We start from the raw sequence: 27,923 nt of genomic DNA, 5'->3' as shown, positions 1-27,923 counted from the left end.
TCACCTATGACCTTATGAAAGTTAAAAAACAGCCGATTGACGTGTTATTCTTAGAATAGGTGCTTCTTTTCGAAGGAATCCGCGTTAGAAACACAAAGAGTAAAATAGTTTAAGAAAGCAACTTGCAAATGACATTTAAAATAATTATTTGCAGTGACTCCTGTAACAGCGGAGCACCGAATTTTTAAAGCACAAACCTCTTTCCCTGCCCAGTGATCTTGCTTGAATCCAGTAAGAAAATATTACTGAATAGTTTGCCCATGTAAGTGCATTTATTTTATTTTTTCTTCTTTAATAAGGAATCATTAGCCTGCATTGACCTCGACAGCGGAACAATGGGAATATGTAGATACTTGGGACGATCAACTGTTGGATATCTGAGCTTCTTTAGTAAACTGACTGTCTGCAATACCTGAACACAGGCGTGAGTGGAGGGGAGAAATCTTGCTTTGGGCACTGATGCTGAGATGCATGTGGGAATGTCAGTGGCAGTTTGTTTTGCCTCTGAAAATGCAACTGCATGATAAAAAAAAGTAGGCGACAGACTTGTGCACATTGGGCGTTAAAGACCGAAGAGGAATTTCATCCGCTCTTTTCTAAGTAGCTTCTGAACACAGGTGCGTGCTCCATAATGCGACCGATATGCTTTAAGCTGCTCCCTATATCGATCACGGATTTTGTGCCTAACTTGCTAAAGTAAAAACCCTACTGTTTGCCACACCACGTCCCATTCATTCAGCTCGATGCCACGCACCTCACCATTATTTCCCAACTCGCGTTTTTGTTTTTGTTTTTGTTGTTGTTCAAACCTCTAATTTCACCCGTAGGTTGTGCAAGTGGAAACCTCCGCTCACCCTGACTCTATTCATCACGCACACCAAACGACGTGATCTTCCACCCTGTCCTGAGCAAAGAAGTCCACCTTACAGCTCACACTTTGGATTCACTCTCTAGGTTTGCAACCTCGCCGTTCTGCTCCGTCTGCTCCTCGCGGCTCTTGTCCTCGTCCGGCCCCGGCTTCTCCGCCTCTTCTTCCTCGTCCTCCTCGTTGAGTTTGGTGGAGACGGACCAGGTGAGGGGCAGTTCCGCTTTGCTGACCATCTCCGACATTTCTCGGGCGCTACAGGCCGGCGTCTTTGCCTCGTAGATCTCGTGAAAGTTGTTATAGTCGACCTCGTAGAACCCCTCCTCCAGAGACAGCGCCGGCGTGAAGCGATAGCCCCAAAGAATCTCGCTGGTCACGTACGAACTCCGAGCTTGACAAGTCATACCTGTGCAGGAAGAAAGACACCCAGGGTGAATTAGTCCATTTCCTTTGAGTACCTCCTCCCCTTTCAAGAGTGAGACCACACGCAAATTGGTGGAACAGTACCTCCCTTTTCGCCTGGGCACCTTACAACCCAGCGGTATGTACATTGGTTTCTCTAATTTCAAGTAACCCCATGCATTCCCTCCTCCCCCCCACTCCCCACTCCCCTCTCCCCTCCCCACTCCCCTCTCCCCTCTCCCCACTCCCCTCTCCCCTCTCCCCTCCCCACTCCCCTCCCCTCCCCACTCCCCCTCCCCTCTCCCCTCCCCACTCCCCACTCTCCACTCCCCACTCCCCTCTCCACTCCCCCACCCTAGTCGTCCTGCCAGTTCCATAGTTCGCATCCATATATCCCTTTGTTATCACCTCTTCCACAGCCAACAATGGACCATTGTGTGCTTCGCTTTTCCTTGGTCATCGTTGCGGGCTTTGATTTGTGCTGAACCTTTTCATACCTCGGAGTTTCCCTCTCCCCCTGACTCTCAGTCTGAAGAAGGGTTTCAACCCGAAACGTCACCTACTCCTTTTCTCCACAGATGCTGTCTGCTAGTTTCATTATTTGTATTCCTTCACTATCACCCCTTCCACAGCCAACAACGGACCATTGTGGGCTCCACATTTCCTTGGTCATCGGTGCGGGCTCTGATTCGTGCCGAACCTCTTCATAACTCTAGTTTCCCTCCCCCCTGACTCTCAGTCTGAAGAAGAGGCTCCACCCGAAACGTCACCTATTCGTTTTCGCCACAGATGCTGCCTGACCCACTGAGTTACTCCAGCATTTTGATTCTTTCAAACATTCTTTCCTTGAGTTTACTTACTTTTATCTTTACAATCCATTAACTCATTTTCATCGTTGCTATCGATCAGGAACAGGCCATTTGGCCCAAAAAGTCCATGTCGAACATGATGCCAAGTTAAAATAATCTCCTCTGCCTGCAAGTGATCCATATCCCTTCACTCCCTGCATAGCCATGTGCCTGTCTAAAAGCCTCTTTAATGGCACTATCATATCTACCGTCACCATCACCAACCCTGGCAGTGCGTTTCATGCTCCCTGAGCAAAAAGCTGGTCATCTCCTTTGATGTCTACTTTTTACCAAATGCTGACAATTATCATTCAATTATGTTTTCCATGAGTATCTGAGTTATTTCATTACTTTAAGAGTATTACATAAAATATAACAATGTCAAAGACATGACTCATGTAAGTTAAGGACACAGGAAAGTCTGAACCACCATTTCACGACAGACCCAGGACCAATGTCCCACCTTATCCCCACTTCCTATCATGCTTTATGTAGGAAGGAACTGCAGATGCTGGTTTACACTGAAGATAGACTCAAAAAACTGGAGTAACTCAGCGGGACAGGCAGCATCTCTGGATAGGAATGGGTGACGTTTCAGGTCGAGACCCTACTTCAGACTGAGAATCAGGGGAGAGGGAGACCCAGAGGTATGGAAGGGTAAGGTGTGAAAACGAGCCATCATAGGGGACGAAGTTCAAGGAAGACGTAGAATAGATCATTGTTAGCTTGAGGAAGGTGACAACGAGGGATACTAAGATAAAATTTAATCAGGAAGATGGTCAGACTGGTTGGAGAGCTAGGATGGGGGAGAAGGAAAGCAAGGGTTAGAGAAGTTAGAGAAGTCGATATTCATACTGCTGGGTTGTAAGCTGCCCAAGCGAAATATGAGGTGCTGTTCCTTCAATTTGCATTGGGCCTCTCTCTGACAGCGGAGGAGGCCCAGGACAGAGAGGACAGTGTGGGAATGGGAGGTGGAGTTAAAGTGTTTAGCAACCGAGTGATCGTGTAGGTTTAGGCGGACTGTGTGAAGACTGTGCTTTGTGATCGTTGAAAATCTGTCAATCACAGATGTAAACTTCATACTGAAGAAGGATCCCGACCTGAAACGTCGCTTATCTATTATCCTCCACCGATGCTGCCTGACCCTCTGTGTTCCTCCAGCACTTTGTGGTTTGCTCAAGATTCCAGCATCTGCAGTTTCTTGTGTCGAGAATTTCCAATTAATTGCACAGCACACTTTTAATTCACATTTTTTGGATGTTAAACAGTATCACAATAACATTTCCAGTGAACCCGGTGAGCTGGAAATGGGCTCCTCGTCATGGCCCTCGAGTCCTGGCAACATGCTCGTAAATCTTCTCTGCACCCGTTCCAGCTTGACAACAGTCTTTTCTTTGACTGGATAGCACTCAAACAAAAGCTTTTCACTGTACCTTGGCACAGGTGACAATAATCTATATATTACTAAAACTCTCATCTTGTTTGTGATTCTGTGTGCGTGCGAGATCACGGAACTACGGAAAACAGTACACAATAGCGCTACAATTTTTGGACCAAATTGTCTTGTGGTGTGTTTCGTTCAGATTGATGTTATATTTTACAAGTTATACACATTTTTAACTTTACAAAACCCCACTTTGAGAAAAATGATTTGGATTAGCAGTGGCAGTTACAGCTCTGACGTCACAATGGGATTGTAGCCTTGCCCGCTACAATGTTGCAAATCCCAGGACACTGAGTCCTGGCAGCAAGTACAAGTGCAATTGTTTTTTAAAAAAAGTTTAGTGAGGGAGGGCGAATAAGGGGAAATGAGCCGCACCGGCGCAGTTGGGGGCTATGGGTGAGTGTTGGAATATTGCGTTGGAGGAACGGGTTGCATTGGGGGAGCGGGTGAGTGGTGGAATATTGCGTTGGGTAACGGGTTGCATTGGGGGACCAGACCTCCAATGGGTCCCACTTGGTCTAGTAAATTATAAACTAGGATACTTTAACTGTACAGCATTAAAGCCTAGAAATTATTGTTGGTAATATTAGCGTGATCTCCGAGCCACAGGAATACAAGTCTGTAAACTTCAACACTCACTGGAAGTCTGATGAATTGTAAATTAAAATAGACACAGAATGCTTTAGCCACTTCCTTCTGACCTTCCAACCCACCTTCATGAATGCCCCCCAGCACATATACTGTATTTATTAGAAAACATAGAAACATAGAAATTAGGTGCAGGAGTAGGCCATTCGGCCCTTCGAGCCTGCACCGCCATTCAATATGATCATGGCTGATCATCCAACTCAGTATCCCGTACCTGCCTTCTCTCCATACCCTCTGATCCCCTTAGCCACAAGGGCCACATCTAACTCCCTCTTAAATATAGCCAATGAACTGGCCTCGACTACCCTCTGTGGCAGGGAGTTCCAGAGATTCACCACTCTCTGTGTGAAAAAAGTTCTTCTCATCTCGGTTTTAAAGGATTTCCCCCTTATCCTTAAGCTGTGACCCCTTGTCCTGGACTTCCCCAACATCGGGAGCAATCTTCCTGCATCTAGCCTGTCCAACCCCCTAAGGTTGGACAGGCTAGATGCCCCTTAAGAATTTGAGGTTAAAACATTTTGAGGGTGCATCGTTAGTATATTTTCCATCAAGTCACAGTTTTGTGAGCCTGACGGATATCATGTACAAGAAATGGCCCAGAACTGCAGTCAGCTCGGTATTCAGTGTATAAAAAATACACAAAATGCTGTAGTAACTCAGCAGGCCAGGCAGCATCGCTGAAGAACATGGACAGCTGACTTTTCGGGTCGGGTCCCTTCTTTAAAACATCATCTATCCATTATATCCAGGGATGATGCCTGAGTGACTCCAGCATTTTATGTCTTTTTTTTTGGTAAAACAGCATCTGCAGTTCTTTGTATCTCCTTGGCATTCAGTGTGTTCTGTGTGCCATGTAGGGTGGTCAATCCAGTGGAAGGCACTTTTTGCAAAAGAAGCAGCATTGGGGGAACGGGTGAGTGGTGCACATATTTTCCTTTCCTGATTTATAAATGCTTCAATGGGGAGGGTGAAGTTGCTTCAAGAGTCTATTATTGATGCACTGTGATGGCAACCAAGGCCCACGACTGCACAATGATCACCTTTTGGGTATTTTTGCCACCAAAGTTGCGGTGATACTCAATATTGTCTATATTTCCTAACAGAATCAGAAACTCAGTGACCATCAACACTGTCAAAGGACGACGTATCTACATCTAGCCATGTGGTATAATGGTGGGGTCATGGTACACATTCTTTAATGAAAGCACTATTGATGTTTGTAAAGTGGAATTGATGGCAACAGTAGGGGTGGCACGGTGGCACAGTGGTAGAGTCGCTGCCTTACAGCGCCAGAGGTGCAGGTTCGATCCTGACTACGGGTGCTGTCTGTAAGGAGTTTGTATGTTCTCCCTGTGACCTGCGTGGGTTTCCTCCGGGTGCTCCAGTTTCCTCCCACACTCCAAAGATGTACAGGTTTGTAGATTAATGGGCTTTGGTAAAATTGTCCCTCGTGTGTTGGATAGTACTATTGTGTGGGGTGATCGCTGGTCGGCACGGACACGGTGGGCCGAAGGGCCTGTTTCCACGCTGTATCTCTAAAGTCTAAAGTAAAGTCTGAGGTAACGTTAAGAGCGGCTTCCTTGTTAGTTGGTGCAGATAATGGGTGTCGGAGAGTAGAGGACAGGGTCAGTAAGGTACTGTATCCCATATAGACACAAAATGCTGGAGTAACTTAGTGGGACGTGCAGCATCTCTGGTAACCCTTAACCTGACCCATTCCTTCTCTCCAGAGATGCTCCCTGTCCCGCTGAGTTAAGGGCCTGTCCCACGAGCATGCGACTCCATGCGGCAAACGCGCCCTAAGCGACTCCATGCGGCAAGCGCGACCTAACCAGAAGCGGGGGCCGTGCGGAGGTCGAGTGAGTGACATGAAGTGCGAGCGAAGTCCGCGGGAAGTACGGCGTTGAGGCGGCTGCGGGCCGGCAGGCCGTTGCCGCGCGGAATTTTTGAACACGGTCAGTTTTTCGGAGCTCCGCGCGATGTCGGGACCAGCTCCGCACAACTCCATACGGCTCCGGCGATCGAAGTGGGACCGGCCTCACGAGGCCGTACGGCTCAAGCGACCACGTTAGGTAGCGCTTGCCGCATGGAGTCGCTTAGGTCGTGCTTGCCGTATGGAGTCGCATGCTCGTGGGACAGGCCCTTAACTCCAGCATTTTGTGTCTACCTTCGATTTAAACCAGCATCTGCAGTTCTTTCCTTCACACTATATCCCATGTGTTTACTCTTAAACACTTACTCTTACTCTTCCTTAAACTTCACGACTACTCAATTCTGCCAAATGGACATTACTGAAGTGTTAAGTTCATTATGTTTGAAGCTACGCAATGAAGATGAGTAGGATATCAAACCATAACAGTACCAATATTTGATTCTCTCATGGGCAAAGCCATTATTCTGATGTCAGATGTTTGTCGATAATATAATGTAGGATGATAGCCACAGGATGAGATGTCCCTGCACCAACAGATCGATTTCTCACTTGTTGATATTGCTGTATCTAGTTCAACGGTGCTTTTATGGCCACACGTGTAAACACACAGTGAAATTATTTTCCTACATTCAGTCCAGTACAGTATTCCCCTACCTAAGCACAACCCCCCACTAGCAAAGTATACAGAAATCTGCTCAGTATTCCCAGCATTTTCATCATCCAAGTATTCTGCTTTTGATGTATAATCTATTGCTGTTGTTGTAAGCAACAGCTCTGAGCTTTTATCTTCTGCAGAACCGATCTAAAACTCCCTGAGGTAACTCAGCAGGTCAGGCAGCAGCTGTGGAGAACATGGACAGGTGATGTTTGGGGTCGGGACCCTTCTTCAAACTCGTGGAGTCCCAACCTGAAACATTGCCAATCCACGTTCTCCAGGGATGCTGCCTGACCCACTGAGTTACCCCAGCATTTTGTATCCTTCTTTGTAAACCAGCATCAGCAGTTCCTTGTTTCTACAAATATATTTATGGGACCATCATTTATTTATCCCATAAATATATATCGTTGTTTTTGGCATCTCATCGAAATACCTGAGAAAGCTGAGTATTTGTGACTGTGGGACATTAAGATCCATTGGATGCAGCAATTTGTGCCTCTACTAAATTGGTCTGTGCTGCACTCAATTTAAGCAGAAACAATATGTACTAATTTCGACTCTCGTGTTTACTATGGAAGCTTGCATCTGACAGTTTGAAGATGCTATTTCAGCAACTTCTCTCTGCAACCGTCAATTTCAATCTCAAGGAAACAAGATTTTGTGGATTTATCTGCAGAGATGTTTTTTGTTACTTGCCGGTTGTTTAAATGCATCTGGGCGAACAATCCATTTCAAAGCTCCCTTCATCGACACTCACAGTGTGAAGAACTTAAAAAGAACTGCTTGCATCATGTGTATTTTCACAAAAAGCGATACTAATTGTAAATAGTGCATTTAGCACTCGTTCTTTTTACAGACGATAAAGTAAGTCAACCTTTCATAGGCTTTCTAGATGTAGAAACATAGAACCATAGAAAAATAGATGCAGGAGTAGGCCATTCGGCCCTTCGAGCCAGCACCGCCATCAATATGATCATGGTTGATCATCCAAAATCCTGCTTTTTCCCCATATCCCTTGATTCCATTAGCCCTAAGAGCTAAATCTCTTTTGAAAACATTCAGTGAATTGGCCTCCACTGCCTTCTGTGGCAGAGAATTCCACAGGTTCACAACTCTCTGGGTGAAAATTTTTTTCTTCATCTCAGTCTGAAATGGCCTACCCCTTATTCTGGACTCCCCCAACATCGGGACATTTTTCCCTGCATCTAGCCTGTCAAATCCCTTAAGAATTTAACATGTTTATATAAGATACCCTCTCATCCTTCTAAATTCCAGTGAATACAAGCTCAGTCGACCCATTCTTTCATCATATGTCAGTACCGCCATCCCAGGAATTAACCTGGTGAACCTACGCTGCACTCCCTCAATAGCAAGAATGTCCTTCCTCAAATTAGGAGACCAAAATTGCATATAATACTCCAGGTGCGGTCTCACCAGGGCCCTGTATAACTGCAGTAGAACCTCCTTGCTCCTAAACTCAAATCCTCACGCAATGAAGGCCAACATGCCATTAGTTTTCTTCACTGCCTGCTGTACCTGCATGCTTACTTTCAGTGACTGATGGACAAGCACACCCAGGTCTCATTGCACCTCCCCTTTTCCTAATCTGACACCGTTCAGATAATAATCTGCCTTCCTGTTCTTGCCACCAAAGTGGATAACCTCACATTTATCCACATTATACTGCATCTGCCATGCATCTGCCCACTCACCCAATCTATCCAAGTCACCCTGCAGCCTCATAGCATCCTCATCGCAGCTCACACTGCCACCCAGCTTTGTGTCATCTGCAAACTTGGAGATGTTACATTTAATTCCCTCGTCTAAATCGTTAATATATATATTGTAAATAACTGGGGTCCCAGCACCGAGCCTTGCGGCACCCCACTAGTCACTGCCTGCCATTCTGAAAAGGACCCGTTAATTCCTACTCTTTGCTTCCTGTCTTGCAACCAGTTCTCTATCCATGTCAATACCCTACCCCCAATACCACGTGCTCTAATTTTGCACATGTGTGGGACCTTATCAAAGGCTTTTTGAAAGTTCAGATACACCACATCCACTAGCTCTCCCTTACCCGTTCTATTTGTTACTCCTCAAAAAATTCCAGAAGATTAGTCAAGCGTGATTTCCACTTCATAAATCCATGCTGACTGAACGATCCCGTCACTGCTTTCCAAATGCGCTGCTCTAACATCTGTAACGATCGACTCCGCCATCTTCCCCACTACCGATGTAAGGCTAACTGGTCTATAATTCCCCGTTTTCCCTCTCCCTCCTTTCTCAAAAAGTAGAGTTACATTAGCTACCCTCCAGTCCACAGGAACTGATCCAGTGTCTATAGAACATTGGAACATTGTGTTGTTATTAGCAGAATTCCACCCCTATTTCTACAGTAACTTGGTAAGTGTTGAGATAAGCTGTGGACTAAGGACAGGTGCATTGTGAAAATAACGTGGTACCCTGGTCTTAAATTGCTTCAATGATGCTCTATTGGATTGGACTTCCTTGTACACCTCTACCACAGTAAGGTCTAATTGCAACAAATTGTCCTAAAATACAATAAACTGAGCAGTTTCCTCTTTTCTCTTGAGACAGACAGTTGGCAGGACAGTAGCTGAGCGGTAGTTTTGTTGCCTTGCAGAGCCAGAGACCCGGGTTTTATGGGTGCTGTCTGTGTGGAGTTTGTACGTTCTCCCTGTGACCATGTGGGTTTTCTTAGGGTGCCCCGGCTTGCTCCCCCACTCCAAAGGCGTGCAGGTTTGTTGGTCAACTGGCTTTGGTGACATTGTAAAATCGTCCCTAGTGTGTAGGATGGTGCTAGTGTACGGGATCGCTGGTTGGCATGGACTCGGTGGGCTGAAGGGCCTGTTTCCGAGCTGTATCTCTAAAGTCTAAAGTGAAGCTGTTTGTAAAATCTCTAGCAAAGGTGAAGTCACCATTAAATGAAGTACATTTAAAAAAGAAAATATTTATTATATTTGCACCTGGAGTGTGATGCATATATGTAAAAGGCATCACTTAATGATACATAGTCGTGTCTGATGGAATTACATCTGTAAATAATTTCATTGTAAGTACTTTTCATTAGCAGTGGAAACCTACATGAGGCTACAGTTTCAAAATACCATGAACACTCCAGGATTTGCTGTTACAAACGAGAAAGTTAATTGTATAATTTTCTGTACCTGATCATCAGAGATGTGGGTAACTTGACTCAATGATTTGAATAATACAGACATTGTAGGGCCTGTTCCTGTGCTGTACTTCTTAGTTTAGTTTAGTTTAGAGACACAGAGCGTAAACACGCCCTTCGGCCCACCGAGTCCGCGCCGACCAGCGATCCCCTCCACACTTACACTATCCTACACACACTAGGGAAATGTTACAATTATTGCAAGACTATTAACCTACCGACCTGTACGTCTTTGGAGTGTGGGAGGAAACCTGAGATCCCGGAGAAAACCTACGCAGGTCAAGGGGAGAACGTACAAACTCCGTATAGACGCACTCATTGTTAGGATCGAACCCGGGTCTCTGACGCTGTAAGGCAGCAACTCTACTGCTGCGCCACCGTGCTGCTCGCTTACCGTTCAATGTATTAAATGGAGCAGTGGCTGTACAAGAGGGGGTAGAGTTATATGGTGGGGTAACTCAGCAGGTCAGGCAGCATCCCTGGAGAACACGGATAGGTGACATTTCAGGTCGGAACTCCTCGAGTTTGAAGAAGGGTCCTGACCTGATTTTGAGACAAGAGAGGATGATGTAAGTGACTATAAATTTTCAAGTTAGTTGTGCCCTGGTTTTTCTCTATCCGTATAGTTCTGAGAGGAAATTCAGACATATGATGAAGGAATGTGTTAAGAATGGTTTGTGTTAAAATGGGATACTTTGTAACTTTGTCGGTGCCCTTTATATGGCGACTCTTTACATACCTTGAGTATGCAAAACAAAGAATATCACTATGACTTGTCATGTGTGACAATAATGTATCATTCATCCATTCCAAAAGAAAATTGGAATAATAATCAACCAGATTGAGAAGGAAGTAAACAGGGAGTGCAGGAAGGAACTGCAGAGGCTGGTTTTAACCGAAGATAGACACAAAAAGCTGGAATAACTCAGCGGGACAGGCAGCACCTCTGGAGAGAAAGAATGGGTGACGTTTCAGGTCGAGACTCTACTTCAGACCAAAGATCCTATAGCGAGCAGGATAGATCACTCGACGAAAAAGACGTAGTACGGTCATGGGCAGATTCATGGGTCATATTAGTCCCCATTTCCATAACCGGCTTCCGTCTCCGCACCAAAGATCCCATAGCGGAGCAAAGATAACTAGTGCGGAGACGGAAGCCGGTTACGGAAACATCCTCGTAAAAATAAAAGTTATTTGGCAAAAATCTTCTCCTCATTTTCAGAATTTAAATTTATTAACACAAAACTGTTCCCCCGCAATGTTGATTACACTGCGATTCGGGTCGGGTCAGCTAACGGAAATGGATGAAAAAAAGGAATATGTTCCGTTCCGTTGCGTATGACACGTCAGCCCATTGCATTTAGCAGGAGTGGTCTATCTTGCTCTGCTATAGGGTCTTTGCTTCAGACTGCGAGTCAGGGAAAAGGGAAACGAGAGATACACACGATGATGTAGAGAGATATAGAACAATGCATGAAAGATATGCAAAGAAAGTAATGATGATAAAGGAAACGGGCCATTGTTAGTTGATTGTTGGGTGAAAACGAGAAGCTGGTGTGACTGGTGGGGGAGGGATAGAGAGAGAGTGAATGCCTTGGTTACTTGAAGTTAGAGAAATCAATAGTCATACCACTGCCCAAGCGAAATAAACAGAGAGTGGGCTTTAAGAACAGATTGTGAGCAATTTTGGGCACCGTATCTGAGGAATGATGTGCTGGCTCTGGAGAGGGTCCAGAGGAGGTTTACAAGATTGATCCCAGGAATGAGTAGATTATCCTATGATGAGCGTTTGTCGGCACTGGGCCTGTACGTGCTGGAGTTTAGAAGAATACGGGGGACCTCATTGAAACATCCAGAATACTGAAAGGCTTGGATAGAGTGGATGTGGGGAGGATGTTTCCATTAGTGGGAGAGTCTAGGACCTGAGGTCCTAGCCTTCGAATTAAAGGATGTTCTTTTAAGAAGGAGATGAGGAGAGATTTCTTTTATCAGGGGGTGGTGAATTTGTGGAATTATTTGCCACAGAAGGCTGTGGAGGCCAAGTCAGTGGATATTGTTAAGGCAGAGATAGATAGATTCTTTATTAGTACGGGTGTCAGAGGTTATGGGGAGAAGGCAGGAGAATGGGGTTAGGTGGGAGAGATAGACCAGCCATGATTGAATGGCAGAGTAGCCTTGATGAGCCGAATGGCCTAATCTACTCCTATTCCTCATGATCTTATGACCTTATGTTTTCCAGAATTGTTGGAAATATGTGACGATGTCCTGCAAGGTTTCTGGTGACAATCCTGTCAATGCTTTGGATAAAAGCATTCACAAAGTTGTGCTAGAACTAAGGGATATCAAGATAGGAAGCCCAATCGATGACATAAGAACACTGGAATTATGTCAGGGAATGTGTGCAATAGGAAGATGCATTTTGATGTCTGCTAGAAGGTCAGAAGGGATAGGAGCAGAACTAGGCCATTCGGCCCATCACGTCTACACCATTCAATCAAGGCTGATTTGTTTCTCCCTTTTAACCCCATTCTCCTGCCTTCTCCCTATAATGCCTGATACCCGTACCAATCACGAATCTATCTATCTCTGCCTTAAAAATGCCATGTGAGAAGAAACGTTTTACTCGTACTCTGCACTGAAATCGGTCATTCAAAGTCGCAGTCCACATTGAAGTCTGAGCCCCAGAACATAAAGGACAGGAATGAAAGATCAGTCTACGTAAAACCTTACTAACATCTCATTGGATAACTGGGCATCACACCATAGAATAATAGATAATAGGTTGAGTGAAGGTATTGTGAGGATTCACCAGGACAGCATTAGTTTAGTTTAGTTTAGAGATACAGCGCGATAACAATCCCTTCAGCCCACCGAGTCCTTGCCGACCAGCGATCCCCGTACACTAGCGCTATCCTGCACACTAGGGACAATTTACAATCTTTACCAAAACTAACCTGTACGTCTTTGGAGTGTGGGAGGAAACCGGAGCACCCGGGGTAGGTCACGGGGAGAATGTACAAACTCCGTACAGACAGCACCCCAAAGTCAGGATCGAACCCGGGCGTCTGGTGCTGTAAGCCAGCAACTCTACCGCTGCGCCACCGTGCTGCCCCATGTTAGTTATGAGCCCCTATAAGTTATGAGAAAGTACAAAAAATGCTGAAAATTATGAAAGGAAGGACCAAAGAAATAAAGCACAAGGTGCTGGAGCAATTCAGTGGACCAGGCGGCATCCGTGGAGGGAATGGATAGGCAATGTTTTGGGTTGAGATCGTTTAGACTGATTCAGAAAAGATAAACGCGAACACACTTTTTTCAGTGAATATAAAGTGCAGATACTATCACAACGTTTAAAAAACACCTGGACGGGTACATGGATAGGATAGGTTTGGAGGGATATGGGCCAAACACAGGCAGGTGGGACTAGTGTAGATGGGGCAAGTTGGTCGGAGTGGGCAGGTTGGTCGGAGTGGGCAAGATGGGCCGGAGGGCCTGTTTCCATGCTCGATTACTCTATGACGCCATCATTTCCAACACTGACTGGTTGGGCCGAGTGGCTGTGTCCATCATGCAACCGGACTCTCCTAGACTCTCCCACTAGTGGAAACATCCTCTCCGCATCCACTTTATCCAGGCCGTTGACGAGTCTTGGTGCTTCACGATAAAATGGATGATGATGTATCCAACGTTCACTCAATGAGGTGGAGCCCCCTGGCTATTCCCAGACCTGACCCCTCCATAGTCTTCACGGGAGAGGCAATTTTTCCCTCAGGAACAGGAAGTCCTGTTCCTCCCGGAACTGCTGTAAATGTAATTTACTCCAGTTTCTGTTGCGTTTTGAGCAATAAACGTTTTCCTAAATTGTAACCTTGACCGGAGCTCATGCATTCAAGTTAATTCACTTATTGCATCGTAATCTATTTCCTTGTCTATTTTCATGCACTACATCGTGTTTTTATTCAGTCTTCATTCACTTCCGCTGCAAAAATCAATTTAATTGCTTTGTATGCTTCAACTAATTTGTGACTTTAGGCTTGAAACCACCCCCGTATTCAGCCCGAATGCTCTTTGTTGTCTGCATGCGGACTGCTGAGGTAAAGAGACTTAATTGTACACTATACGCCGAAACCACAATAGATCTATAAGTTAACACAAAAATGATTGTTCACACTCAATGGTCACTAGCTTCCAGAGCCATCCCAACTCTTAGCACTTGTGTTCACATCAGGTAATCATTTCAATCAGCCCCTAAAAGTGATACACATCTTTCCAACGACCGCTGGCTATCTGCAACATGTTACTTTTCTAGCACAGACAAACAAATGAACGAATTAACACAAAATGGGCCCCCCTCTCCAGATACCTTCCCCTGCAACCGCAGGAGATGCAACACCTGTCCCTCTGCCTCCTCCCTCCACTCCATCCAGGGACCCCGGCAGTCATTTCAGGTGAGGCACAGGTTCACTTGCTCCTCCTCCAACCTCATCAACTGTATCTGCTGTTCTCGATGTGGACTCCTATATATCGTCGAGACCAAGCATAGACTGGGCGACCATTTCGTTGAACACCTATGCTTGGCCTACACAATCTCCTGGTTGCCAAACATTTTAACTCGCCTGGATAGACACAAAATGCTGGAGTAACTCAGCGGGACAGGCGGCATCTCTGGAGAGAAGGAATGGGTGACGTTGCGGGAATGGGAACTCTCCCTCCCATTCCCACACTGACCTTTCTGTCCTGGGCCTCCTCCACTGTCAGAGTGAAGCCACAGGCAAATTGGAGGAACAGCACCTCATATTTCACCTGGGCAGCTTACAACACATGAGTATTGATTTCTCTAATTTCAAGTAACCTTTGCATCCCCTCTCCCTCCGTCCCTCTCCCACCCGAGTCATCCTGCTAGTTTCTCTGTTCGTATCCTTTCGTTATCACCTCCTCCACAACCAACAACTCCACCTATCTTTGGTCAACGGTGCCGGGGCTCTGATTTGTCCTGTACCTTTTCATGCCCCTAGTTTCCCTCTCCCCTGACTACCAGAATGAAGAAGGATCTCAACCCGAAATGTCACCTGTCACTTTTCTCCAGAGATGCTGCCTGACCCGCTGAGTTATTATGCCCCTGTCCCACTTAGGAAACCTGAACGGAAACCTCTGTAGACTTTGCGCCCCACCCAAGGTTTCTGTGCGGTTCCCGGAGATTTTTGTCAGTCTCCCTACCTGCTTCCACTACCTGCAACCTCCGGCAACCACCTGCAACCTCCGGGAACCGCACGGAAACCTTGGGTGGGGCGCAAAGTCTCCAGAGGTTTCCGTTCAGGTTTCCTAAGTGGGACAGGGGCATAACTCCAACATCTTGTGTCTATCTTCAGCGTGAAGCAGCATCTGCAGTTCCTTCCTACACAGGATTGGAGGTAAAACTGTAAATTGCCCGTAGTGTGTTGGATCGTACTAGTGTACGGGGCGATCGCTGGTCGTCACGGACTCGGTGAGCCAAAGGGCCTGTTTCCACGCTGTATCTCTAAAGTCTTCATCATCTAAATCTCAAATCTCCCACAAATGTAGTCATAGATTCCAAAATAACAGTTCAGACTTGATCGTTCCTGGCCTCCAGAACAACCCCAGTACAGTATATATAACTCACAGCACTCTTTTGGGCAATTGTTTAAATCGGTCCCAAAAGTGCGAACCATCTTTCCAGTTGCAAACTTGCAGCATGTTAATCATTCTGTGGATTTTGGGCTGAGACAAGTGTTTACTTGTCAGTTTACACCTCATTACATTCCCTTCCAACTGGTGTTTGATTGCAGGTTTGCACTTTAATGGGTCTGAGATTAATGACAAGATGGGCTTCTTAAATGAACAGCAACCTCATTAAGATGCAAATAGTGTGGTAACAAGGAACTGCAAATGCTGGTTTACAAAAAGATACACAAAGTACTGGAGTAACTCAGCGGGTCAGACAGCATCTCTGAAAGACAGGGGCAAAGATCCTATAGCGAGCAACTCGACGGAAAAGACGTAGTACGGTCATGGGCAGATTCATTGGTAATTTAAGGCCCCATTTCCGTAACTGGCTTCCTTCTCCCATAGGATACTAGTGCGGAGACGGAAGCCGGTTATGGAAACATCCCCGTAAAAATAAAAGTTATTTGGTAAAAATCTTCTCCTCATTTTCAGAATTTTAATTTATTAACACAAACTGTTCCCCCGCAACGTTGATTACACTGCGAGTTGGGTCGGGTCGGGTCCAGTCCGGTTACGGAAATGGATGAAAAAAGGGCGTTGTGTACTACATGTCAGCCCATTGCATTTAGCAGGAGTGGTCTATCTATAGGATCTTTGGACAGGGGCTCTGTCCCACTGACTTTCTTCAGTACTCCCAAACTTTGTATCTCTTGACTATGACATTCCTCCCAGACTCTGATACACCATCAGTTTAGTTTAGTTTACACACAGAGCATTGAAACAGGCCGCTCGGTTCACCGAATCCATGCTGACCATCAACTGTTCACACTGTCCACCAAGATGCAGGACAGAACGGCACAGGCGATCCTTCTTCCCTGTGGCTATCAAACTGTACAACTCCTCCTCCATCTGTCGTGAGGTAGACCGAGACTGACTCCCCTCCCCCATTCCCCCCTCCCCCCCTCCCTCCCCCCACCCTCCCCAATCTTTCCACATCCGCCAATCCTTTCCACTCATCACCTTAATTTCATGTTTCATGCATTTTGTGTTTTTATGACTGTTGGCAGATCAATTTCCCTCCTGTGATAAATAAAGTTCTATCGTATCGTAGTTCTACATTATTCCACTTTCCCATCTACTCCCTGCACACTAGGAGCACCTTACATCGGGGCAATTAACTTACAAGCCCGCACATCTTTGGGGTGTAGGAGGAAACCGAAGTACTCAGAGGAAACCCACGTGATCACGGGGATAACGTGCAAACTCCACAAAGACAGCACCCAGGATCAAACCCTGACCTCTGCCGCTGTGAGACAGCAACTCTAGCAGCTGCACCAATTGGATTGGGCCAAGCATCAATCCCATTCATATATTGAAATCAAATGAGAATTGTGGTCTAATTCATGCATTGTTACACTGTTAGTGAGGTATGTTGCAATATACTTTTGATCAAAGCAGTGTCAGAACAGATACGTTCTGTACTAAAGTCTTTTAAAGGCTGCTGTTGATCTCCTGAATGTGTTTCTCATGGAAGAAAGGAAGACTGACCCAAATAATTTAGCGTTTAATCTATAACCATTCTCAAATCTTTTTATTTCTAGGATCCAACAGAACGATACATTTTTCTGTTTCACATTTCGATATGTCCTGCCTCAGATTTATTCCCCCAAATCATCTAAATCTCAGTTCTCCTACAAAGGTATGTGTATGTTTGATAGGGCGAAGGGTGCGGACACCAATAGGATCAACAGACTCATCAGGAAGGCTGGCTTCGTCCTGGAGGCGGAGTTGGATTCTTGGGAGGTTGGTCTTGGAGGGGAGGATGCTCCTCAAACTGCGGAGCATCCTGGACAATACAGCTCACCCCCTCCATGACACACTGGTCAACCTGAGGAGCACCTTCAGCGACAGACCAATTTACTGTTGTGTGGTGTCTTTTTAAAATTGCAGTTTCTTTCTTTTTTTCCTCCCGCAAATATGTAATATGTGATATGTGTTTCTGTTCCATACTGTTTTGTAGTTTTTTTTGCACAATCCGTAAGCATTGCCACTTTTCATTTCACTGCACATCTCGCATGTGTATGTGACGAATAAACTTGACTTGACTTGAGAACGCCACAGGGGATCCTTCTTCCCTGCGGCTATCAAATTGTACAACTCCTCCCCCTTCTGTCGTGGTGTAGACTGAGACTGACTCTCCTCCCTCCCCCCCCACCCCCCCCACCCCCCTTCCCCAATCTTTGTACATCCACCAATCCTTTCCACTCGTCACTTTAAATTCATGTTTCATGTATTTTGTGTTTTTATGACTGTTGACAGATCAATTTTCCTTTGGGATAAATACAGTTCTATCTGATCGTAAATGTGGTCAAAGATTCCCTATTGGTTCTATGTTATATCTTTACTCAACTCCTGCCCCATACCTTCACATAATTGCCAAGTTTAATTGTACCACAATGGATACCTTGCCCACTACTCCAGTTCCTTTCTCAAATAAATGCAATGGGCCGGCTGGGCAAGCAGACGGTTTTTGTACCGTGGGTGTGGAATAATTGGTAATAGGGATTTGATAAACATTGGATTCACTTATCATGGGCAACGTCTGGTGCTTCTGTCGCCATGGAAACCAGGAGTAAATGGTTGCTCAGCCAGTGGGAGCCGAATTCTAAGATGGACACAAAATGCTGGAGTAACTCAGTGGGACAGGCAGCATCCCTGGAGAGAAGGAATGGGTGATGTTGAAGGTCCCGACCTGAAACGTCACCCCATTCTTTCTCTTCAGAGATGCTGCCTGCCCCGCAGAGTTACTCCAGCACTTTGTGTCTATCTTCGGTTTAAACCAGCATCTGCAGTTCCTTCCTACGTGGGAGCTGAATTCTCATTGTTTGTGTCAATTCATCACTTCAACAATTCAACAAGTCAACAATCATTTGAGATTGAAAAAGTGGCAGCATAAGAATATAGGAATTGCTAAAGAAAACTATCATTCCAAGTCATGTGTGGCATCTACTACGCCTATGGTCATATGATGTAGCAATAAAGGATTACTTAACTAATTATATTCAACGTGCATATGTTTCAGCAGCTCCAGAAATAAATCTAGGAACAGCCCAATGATGGATAAAACAGAGAACCAGAAGTCTGAAGCCACCTGTTTTTCTCTCGATCATTACTCTGGGCATGCCAAGTTCCTTGTGCACTGAAATGAAATTATTTTCTGGTACAAATCGATCCAATTTCATTTTAGTGAATCGATGCTAATTGGTTTCACTATCAACGGATATTGCAGGGACATATTTCTTTCCCAGTGAGAGAGGTCCAGGCACTCAGGGCAGTTTGAGTCTCTGACTTTAGCCGCAGAGACTGTAGCAATGGGACAGCAGTCCTAAGGAGTCTGGCAATTAGCAACTGGAGTGTCATTGAGTCATACATTGTAGAAACAGGCCCTTCCATCCAACATTCTCACGCCGACCAACATGTCCCACCTACTCTAGTCCCACCTGCCTGCATTTGGCCCACATCCCTCTAAACCTACTTGTCTAAATTGTCTAAACCTAATTGTCTATCCTACTTGTCTAAATGTTTCTTAAACGGTGCAATGGTACCTGCCTCAACTACCTCCTCCGGCAGCTTATTCCATACGCCCACCACCCTTTGTGAAAAAAAGTTACCCCTCAGGCTACCATTAAACCTTCCACACCTGAAACCTATGTCCTCTGGTTTTCGATTCCCCTACTCTGTGCTAAAGACACTGTGTGTTTACTCAATCTATTCCTCTCGTGGTTTTGTACACCTCTCTCAGATCAGGATGTATAATGGAAGCATCCCTTTGGCCCACTGCGTTCACGATGACCATCAACCACCCACTAATACTACGCTCTCTAATCAATCTTTGTTCTCTCTGCATTGGTTGCCCAGACAAGTAAAACCAGACAACCACATCTTATTAATTTTGCTAGCCCTTGCTGTCTCCTACCCTTCCTTAACCCTCGAGCTGCCTCCTCCCATCCCCCCGCCCTCGGGCTCCTCCTCCTCCCTTTTTCCTTCCTTCTCCCCCCCACCCCCCATCAGTCTGAGGAAGGGTTTCGGCCCGAAACGTCGCCTATTTCCTTCGCTCCATAGATGATGCTGCTGCACCCGCTGAGTTTCTCCAGCATTTTTGTGAACCACATCTTACAGTTCCCACTTCCTCTGCAATCTATAAACCTACTCCCACACAAAATCATTTTCACTACCTAGCCTTTACTGAATTACTCATTCTAATCCAATCCTTGCATCATCTCCATCATCCTGGATGCCCCCTGCATCTTTTGTAATATATTTTCTTTGTACTGCCGTGGCAAGAAATGAACAGAGTGTTCTGTGCCTTTGCAGATTTATAATGTCACTATTTCAGACGAACACTGCCTGAATCTCAACTGCTTCACTCACAGGTAATAGCTGCTGTAATAGTATTACATTTATAATCGCGATCCATTTGCAAAGCTCCTTTACCTAGAACATCATCCAAGGTCTGTAGTAGTGACTGCGGTGGGACAGTAAAGCAGCGGGTAGAGTTGGATTCGATCCTGACTACGGGTGCAGTCTGTACGGAGTTTGTACTTCCTCCCTGTTTCCGTGTGGTTTTCCCCTGGGTGCTCCGATTTTCTTCCACGCTCCGAAGACGTGCAGGTTTGTAGGTTAATTAGCTTCAGTAAAATTGTAAATTGCCTCTGGTGTGTTGGTTAGAACTAGCGTACGGTGTGATCGCAGACCGAAGGCATTGCATCGCTAAAGTAATGTCACTGGATCCTGGACTTTCTGACAGAGAGACCGCAGTCAGTCCGTGTTGGCAAGAACACCTCGGGCTCGATCACGTTGAGCACCGGCTCCCCTCAAGGCTGTGTGCTCAGCCCGCTGTTGTTCACACTGCTCACACATGACTGTGCTGCCAGATTCAGGGACAATAAGATCATAACATTTGCAGATGACACAACAGTGGTGGGACTCATCAGCGGAGATGATGAATCAATGTACAGCCAAACACACACCCCTCAACATCAGTGGCACCACGGTGGAGAGAGTGGAGAGCATAAAGTTCCCCGGAGTGCAAATCACAGACAGTCTCACCTGGTCCAGGAACAACACTGGGATTGTCAAACGGGCCCCATCAGCGACTGCACTTCCTGAGGAAACTCAAACAGGCCTCACTCCCCACCAACATCCTCAGGACTTTTTACAGGGGGCACGGTGGAGTCTGTACTCACATACTGCATGAACATGTGGTACTCCAACTGTAACTGCTCAGACAGGAAGGCTCTGCAGAGGGTGGTGAGGGGAGCAGAGAGGATGATTGGCGTCTCCCTACCCTCGGTACAAGAACTGTTCCAGAGCCGCTGCCTGAAAAAAGCACTGAGAATGGCTAAGGACAAAATGCACCCCCTCCACACACATCTGGATCTCCTGCCATCAGGCAAGAGATACCGTAGCATCAAAGCCTGGACAACCAGACTGCTAAACAGTTTCCTTCCACAGGCTGTGAGGCTGCTAAACAGCCACTCCACCTGATTCTGCGGCTTTGCACTGACAATTTAATAACTCTGGCACTGGCCACTCATATCAGCTGCCCTGGACATTTTAATGATTGCTTTTACTGTATTTTAAATGGTGCTGTTTTACCTGCTTTTAATTATTTATACTGCTTCATCAGGGACTGGATTGTTTTTACTGTTATTATGTGTGAAAGTTTTATGTGCGATGCTCCGGTATTCCCTGGGAAACGTCTTCTCATTTTACACTGTACGATTGTTGCTTTGCAAGATGACAATAAAGGTTGATTGATAAACTAAAGTAAAGACTGCACAAAATAGTTTCTGCATGAAAAGTTTCATTAACTTCATTGGAACTAACTTTCAAAACTATACCCCTAAGTGCTTTGTACAATGCATTTGGTGCAACTGATATGGCATTACATTTCTACATGTTTCTCCTGTGAATTACATACATTACATGTTTGCCCAATTTCCATCTCTTGAACCTCTTACCCTATTTAGCTGTAGTTGACCATGTTCACTGGTCATGTAAGTGAGATTGTGATTTTTTAAAATTCTTTATCTTTCTATCTCTTTGATGGTGATGCCACCTACTATGGACTGGACACACGCAGTCATGTAGCTCAGCTGTTAAATGGAGATATTAAACAGCGTATAGAAATTAATAAGCATCTCAAACTTAATGAAGTATATAGCACATGACTATGCTAGTCAATTAAATTAGTCAGTGAATGTGAATCTCCCTTTAGACCACTTCAGCATACATAAGTTCATGAATTCATAAGTGATAGGAGCAGAATTACGCCATTCGGCCCATCAAGTCTACTCCGCCATTCAATCACGGCTGATCTATCTTTCCCTCTCAACTCCATTCTCCAGCCTTCTCCCCATAACCCCTGACACCTGTACTGATCGAGAATCTGCCAATCTCCGCCTTAAAATGATCCATTGACATCTTCCACAGCCGCCTGTGGCTATTAATTCCACCGATTTACCACCCTCTGACTGAAGAAATTCCTTCTTCTCTAATTTCTAAAGGAATGTCAATTTATTCTGAGGCTAGATTAGATTAAACTTTATTAATCCCCTTATTCAGGGGAAATTCTGATGTCCTTGCAGCACACTAATAAAAATACAACATAGCATTCAAAAAGAAGTTCAACACAAAAACATCCCCCCACAGTGATTCCCACTGTGGGGGAAGGCACAAAGTCCAGTCCCCATCCTCTTGTCCACCCAAAGTCGGTCCTTTTGAGGCCTCCACAGTCGCCGCCACTGCGCCCGATGTTCTCGCCGGGCGATGGTGCACCGGCGTCGGGAGAACCCCCAGCGGCTTGGGGTGCCAGGAACGGCCGCCTTCCCACCGGAGACCGCGGCTTCCAAGCCAACAGACCTAGGCCTCTGGTCCTAGACTCTGGTCCTAGACTCTCCCACTAGTGGAAACAGCCTCTCCATATGCACTCTATCCAGGCCTTTCACTATTCGGTAAGTTTCAATGAGGTGTCCCTTCATCCTTCTAAACCTACCGTTCTATTCCTTTCCCCCTACGGTCTGTATACAAATTGTCCTTAAATAGATCATTCTATTTTCCTTATTGAATTAGGTTCTATATTTTCCAACTGTGCAATAATTTTGTTCCAGGATTTATTTGTATCTAAATTCTACTTATGGACTCCGTTTTTGGGTGTCCTCTCAATGAAAATGTTTCTTCTGCATCACCTAACCAGGTAAACTGAGTCCAACAGCTTCAGATTATGAGCTGCGTCAGTTTTGGGCAGTTCTGATGAAAGATCAAAACCTGTAAGGGCACAAAATGCTGGAGTAACTCTGCGGGTCAGGCAGCATCTCTGGAGAACATGGATAGGTGATATTCAGGGTCGGGACCCTGCTTCAAACTGATAGACTCATCCTTCATCAACCTGTAACATGAGCTCTGTTTCTCTCTCTCACACAATGACGTGGCCCTAACCCAAAACATCACGTCCATGTTCTCCAGAGATGCTGCTTGGCTATCAAACTGTACAGATTCTCCCCCTTCTGTCATGGAGTAGACTGAGACTGACTCCCCTCTCCACTCTCCCCCTCCCCAATCTTTCCACATCCCCAATTCTTTCCACTCATCACTTTAATTTCATGTTTCACGTATTTTGTGTTTTTATGACTGTTGGCAGATACATTTCTCTCCTGGGATAAATAAAGTTCTATGGTATTGTATCGTATCGAGTTACTCCTGCATTCTATGTATTTTTATGTCATTAGTCCCCTCGGCCAAAAGCCTTGGAAACTTGATAACTCTGTTTGAAAACTTTGAAAATTCTCTCTTCATTTAAGACATCCCCATTGACATCAATGTATTTGACCAAAACCTTGGTCACCAGTCCAAACATCTTTCAATAAGGCTCTGTTTTTTATCCCTGGGGTGCCTTGAAATGTGTACGAAAGAACTGCAGATGCTGGTTTAAATCGAAGAAAGACACAAAATGCTGGATTAACTCAGCGGGACAGGCAGCATCTCTGGAGAGAAGGAATGGGTGATGTTTCGGTTCAAGACCCTTCTTCAGACTGATGTCAGGGGAGTGGGCGGCACAGAGATAAAATATATAAGAAAGAAATGCAGATGCTGGTTTAAATTAAAGGTAGACACAAAATGTTGGAGTAATTCAAAGGGACAGGCAGCATCTCTGGAGAGAAGGAATGGGTGACGTTTCGAATGGGTGAAGAAGGAGACCCTTATTCAGACTGATATCAGGGGAGTGGGCGGGACAAAGATAGAATGTAGTCGGAGACAGTAAGACTGGTGGGAAAACTGGGAAGGGGGAGGGGATAGAGAGGGACAGCAAGGGCTATTTGAAGTTAGAGAAGTCAATGTTCATACAGCTGGGGTGTAAACTACTCAAGCAAAATATGAGGTGCTGTTTCTCCAATTTGCGCTGGGCCTCACTCTGACAATGGAGGAACCTAGGATAGAAAGGTTAGATTGGGAATGGGAGGGGGTGTTGAAGTGCTGAGCAACCAGCTTGGTCTCGTTGATTTAGAAAAGTTGACACCTGGAACAGCAGATATAATAGATGAGGTTGAAGGAGGTGCAAGTTAACCTCTGCCTCACCTGGAAAGACTGTTCGGGTCACTAGACAATAGACAATAGTTGCAGGAGTAGGCCATTCGGCCCTTCGGCCCTTAGAGCCAGCAATGCCATTTAATGTGATCATGGCTGATCATCCCCAATCAGTACCCCGTTCCTGCTTTCTCCCCATATCCCCTGACTCCACTATCTTTAACTCCTTGGATGGTGTCGGGGGGGGGGGGGGGAAGATAAAGGGACAGGTGTTGCATCTCCTGCGGTTGCAGGGAGAAAGTACCTGGGGAGGGGGGGGGAGGTTTGGCCGGGAAGGGATGAGTTGACCAGGGGGTTTCGGAGGGAACGGTCTCTACGGAAAGCAGAAAGGGGTGGAGATGGGAAGATGTGGCCAGTAGTGGGATCATGTTGGAGGTGGCGAAAATGTTGGAGGATTATATGTTGGAGATAAAATGTAGTCGGAGACAGTATGACTGGTCGGAGAACTGGGAAGGCTGCATTGAGATGTTTCGAAATATTAACGGTGAAAATTGTCATTCGCATCACTAATTCTGTCCTCTTGTGTGGGTGAGTGAGTTTATTCATACGCTTCTTGTTTTCCATACCCCACAAGGAGAAGTTTATGTCATGGGCGTAGAATCAGACCATTAGGCCCATCGAGGCTACTCCGCCATTCAATTATAGCTGATCTATCGTTCCCTCTCAACCCCATTCTCCTGCCTTCTCCCCATAACCCCTGACACCCATACTAATCACTAATAATTTGTCAATCTCCACCTTAATGATATCCATTGATATCCATTGAGCGAGGAGGGCCATCGGAGTGCGAGGAAGTCCACCAAGAGCTTCTCAGCGAGGGGCCACCAAGAACGAAGGGGGACCCAGCAGTGGGGTAGGCGGGGGTGGAGGCGGGGTGAAAGTGGGAGGGGGGGGGGGGGGGAATGCTGCTATGTACAGCGGCAGGCAATAGATAGGACTGTTCGGTGAACTTTTGTAACTTTGACGGCGCCAAAGGTGGTGACACTTGATCATATTACAATATGATCAAGGCCAGGATCTGACAACCAAGGTGAGACTGGTTGTTGGCTATGTTCTCTGGTCCCTGCCCATTGCGATTTTCCGGTGGGAATATGAGGGAGATCCCTCCTTGCGGCCATGGAAAGACCGATTGGAGGAAGGGGCAGGCTGAGTCGGTGCCCCTCACTGAGAAGATTTAGTTTAGATTAAGCGCCTGTCCCACTTTCATTACTTAAATCGCGATCTCTGACGACCATGAACAACCTAAAAAAAAATCAAGGTCGCGGTAACCTACGATCTTTCACGACTATGTCTACGACCTCCTACGACTATGTTGAAGACCTCCCATGACTGTGAAGAAGACCTCCTTCGACCTCCTTTGACTATGTTGAAGACTGGCTTCGACCATGTACGTTTTACTGCTGTTTGCAGTAGCCCTTTTGCTTCAGCAGCCTTTTAAGAAAGGCAGAAGGGGAAGAGCAAGGGTGAAGAGGAAGTACAAGAAGAGGGTGAATGGAGATGATGTGATGGACTGTCACATGACTGGAAGAGAAGTGGGAAGCTGGGCTTTGACAAAAGATGGAACTTTAAGCACACATGTGGGGCAGTGGATGGCAAGCATGCCATCCTTGTCCCTGTCCCTGCCTGTACCCCTCATTTTCCTTTTACGTACAGGATGGCATTCTGCTGGAACCATTCCTCAAGGTCCCCCTCCTGCTGCCTGGTGAAGGTGTAGGGCATGACCTTCCTCCAGCCCCCCCTCACCACCAATGGGGCATCTGCCTCGGATGCTGTGTCAGACACAGGAGAAAGGGCTGCTTTGCTGCCTTCAAATGAGGCAGTGAAGGATGGGGTGGTGGTGGGGACATATACTACCACCCTGGTCTCCTCCTCCAGGGGTCTCTCATGCAGGGCTACCCCCTCCTGCACTATCACCTCCTGTGGCATCACCTCCTGCCACTCCTCCTCCTGGGTGGGCAACACCTGCTTGGCAGGTTTCTTTTAGGGTTGTGCCCTCCCCCTACACTGCTGCCTTTTTGGTGCCATCTCTAAAACACAAGTCTCCTCTCCAAAAAACTCTCCAGCTATGAATGAACATGCCTTGGAGTGACAGAGGTGACGTTCTGCTGTGTAATAACCTTTTTTTACTACTGACCTTTTTTTCACCCCGGAGCTATTACCTTCGACTACCTCCGACCACCTACGACTAGCATCAAGACCTACTACGACCTACCTACGACCTACCGACGACCTACCTACGAGTAAAAAGTATCGATTTTTTCCATGCCGACCTTTTTTTTACTTGTGGACATTTTTTATCAGGCTAGAAAAACGTCGCGACCTACTTGATGTCACGTGTACCTACGACTAGCATCACGACCTGCTAGGACGTACCTACGACCTACCTACGACCTCCTACGGCCTCCTACGACCTCGTGGCGACCACACTGCGAGTATGAGTCAAGGTCAAACTCGGCAGAGGTCGTGAATTAGGTCGTGAAAGTGGGACATGGGCTTAAGTTCAGTTTAGTTTATTGTCACGTGTACCGAGGTACAGTGAAAAGCTTTTGTTGCGCGCTAACCAGTCAGCGCAAAAGGCATACATGATTACAGTCGAGCCATTTACAGTGTACTGATACATGACAACGTTTAGTGCAAGTTAAAGCCAACAAATGCCGATCAAGGATAGTCCGAGGGTCGCCCACACCTTCAACCCCTTACCTGTCGCCTCCACCATTCCTTCAAGGATCACCACGATCTCCAGATCCTCCTTGGCCATCTGGGCTTTGGTGATTTCCCAGAAAGGGCTCTGCTGGTTGATCTCGTGGCAGATGATGAGCGGGGAGACCAGGAAGAGACGGTCGTCTCCCGTGTCGTAGCCCACGTTGATGTCCGTCTGGTTGAGCGGGATGAACTCCCCTTCCCTGGTCTGCTTGGACTTGATGAGCTTGGCGCGGATGGATGCCTCCACGATGTGGGAATTCCTCAGGTCCCCGACACGGAACATCAGGCACAACCTGCCGTCGCGCACGCTGATCACGGCATTGGTGGAGAACACCAGGGTTTCGGCCCTCTTGTTGGGTTGCGAGATCTTCACAAACATGCAGCCCACCATGAAGGCGTTGACTATCGAGCCCATCACCGACTGCACTAGCAGTAAGATGATGCCCTCGGGGCACTTGTCTGTGATGAATCTGTAGCCATAGCCAATGGTGGTCTCAGTCTCAATGGAGAAGAGAAAGGCAGAGACAAAGCCATTGAGATTGTTAACACAAGGCATCCAGGAGGCATCCCCTATGTGGAGGAGATCCCCTCGTACGAAGGCAATGAACCACCAGATTAGTCCAAAGAACAGCCAAGTGGTTGTGTACACCATGACGAAGATGAGCAGATTGAGTCTCCATTGCAGGTCCACCAGCGTGGTGAAGATGTCGGTCAGGTAACGGTAACGCTCCCGCACATTGCCGTGGTGAACGTTGCATTTGCCGTCCTTCCTCACGTACCTCTGGACGTTCTTGACAGAAGACTTGCCACTCTTCCTCGGGCTGTTCTCCCACACTTGCTTCGGTAGATTTGGCTGCCGAGCGGCCACAGGGCTTTCGACGTCCCGCTCCATCAG

At 46.3% G+C, this 27,923-nt stretch overlaps 1 protein-coding gene across 1 annotated transcript; it reads right to left on the bottom strand.

The window, feature by feature from the left end:
• kcnj6 (potassium inwardly rectifying channel subfamily J member 6) lies at nucleotides 1–27,923 on the bottom strand. Its single transcript, XM_033032489.1, has 2 exons — nucleotides 27,026–27,923; nucleotides 1–1,271 (listed from the first exon to the last, which is right to left on the bottom strand). Exons 1-2 carry the CDS (start codon nucleotides 27,918–27,920, stop codon nucleotides 931–933), a joined length of 1,236 nt encoding a protein of 411 aa, XP_032888380.1. The 5' UTR covers nucleotides 27,921–27,923; the 3' UTR covers nucleotides 1–930.

The sequence above is a fragment of the Amblyraja radiata genome, chromosome 14 (assembly GCF_010909765.2).
Source record: "Amblyraja radiata isolate CabotCenter1 chromosome 14, sAmbRad1.1.pri, whole genome shotgun sequence".
Lineage (NCBI taxonomy): Eukaryota > Metazoa > Chordata > Chondrichthyes > Rajiformes > Rajidae > Amblyraja > Amblyraja radiata.
This window is presented reverse-complemented; position numbering and strand designations above follow the sequence as displayed.

Excerpts from the sequence above, each read along its gene's own strand:
- kcnj6 (XM_033032489.1), bottom strand. The coding sequence starts at position 27,920 with ATGGAGCGGGACGTCGAAAGCCCTGTGGCCGCTCGGCAGCCAAATCTA. Across the intron at positions 1,272-27,025 it reads AGGAATGGTGGAGGCGACAG|GTATGACTTGTCAAGCTCGG; the intron begins GTAAGGGGTTGA and ends CTTCCTGCACAG.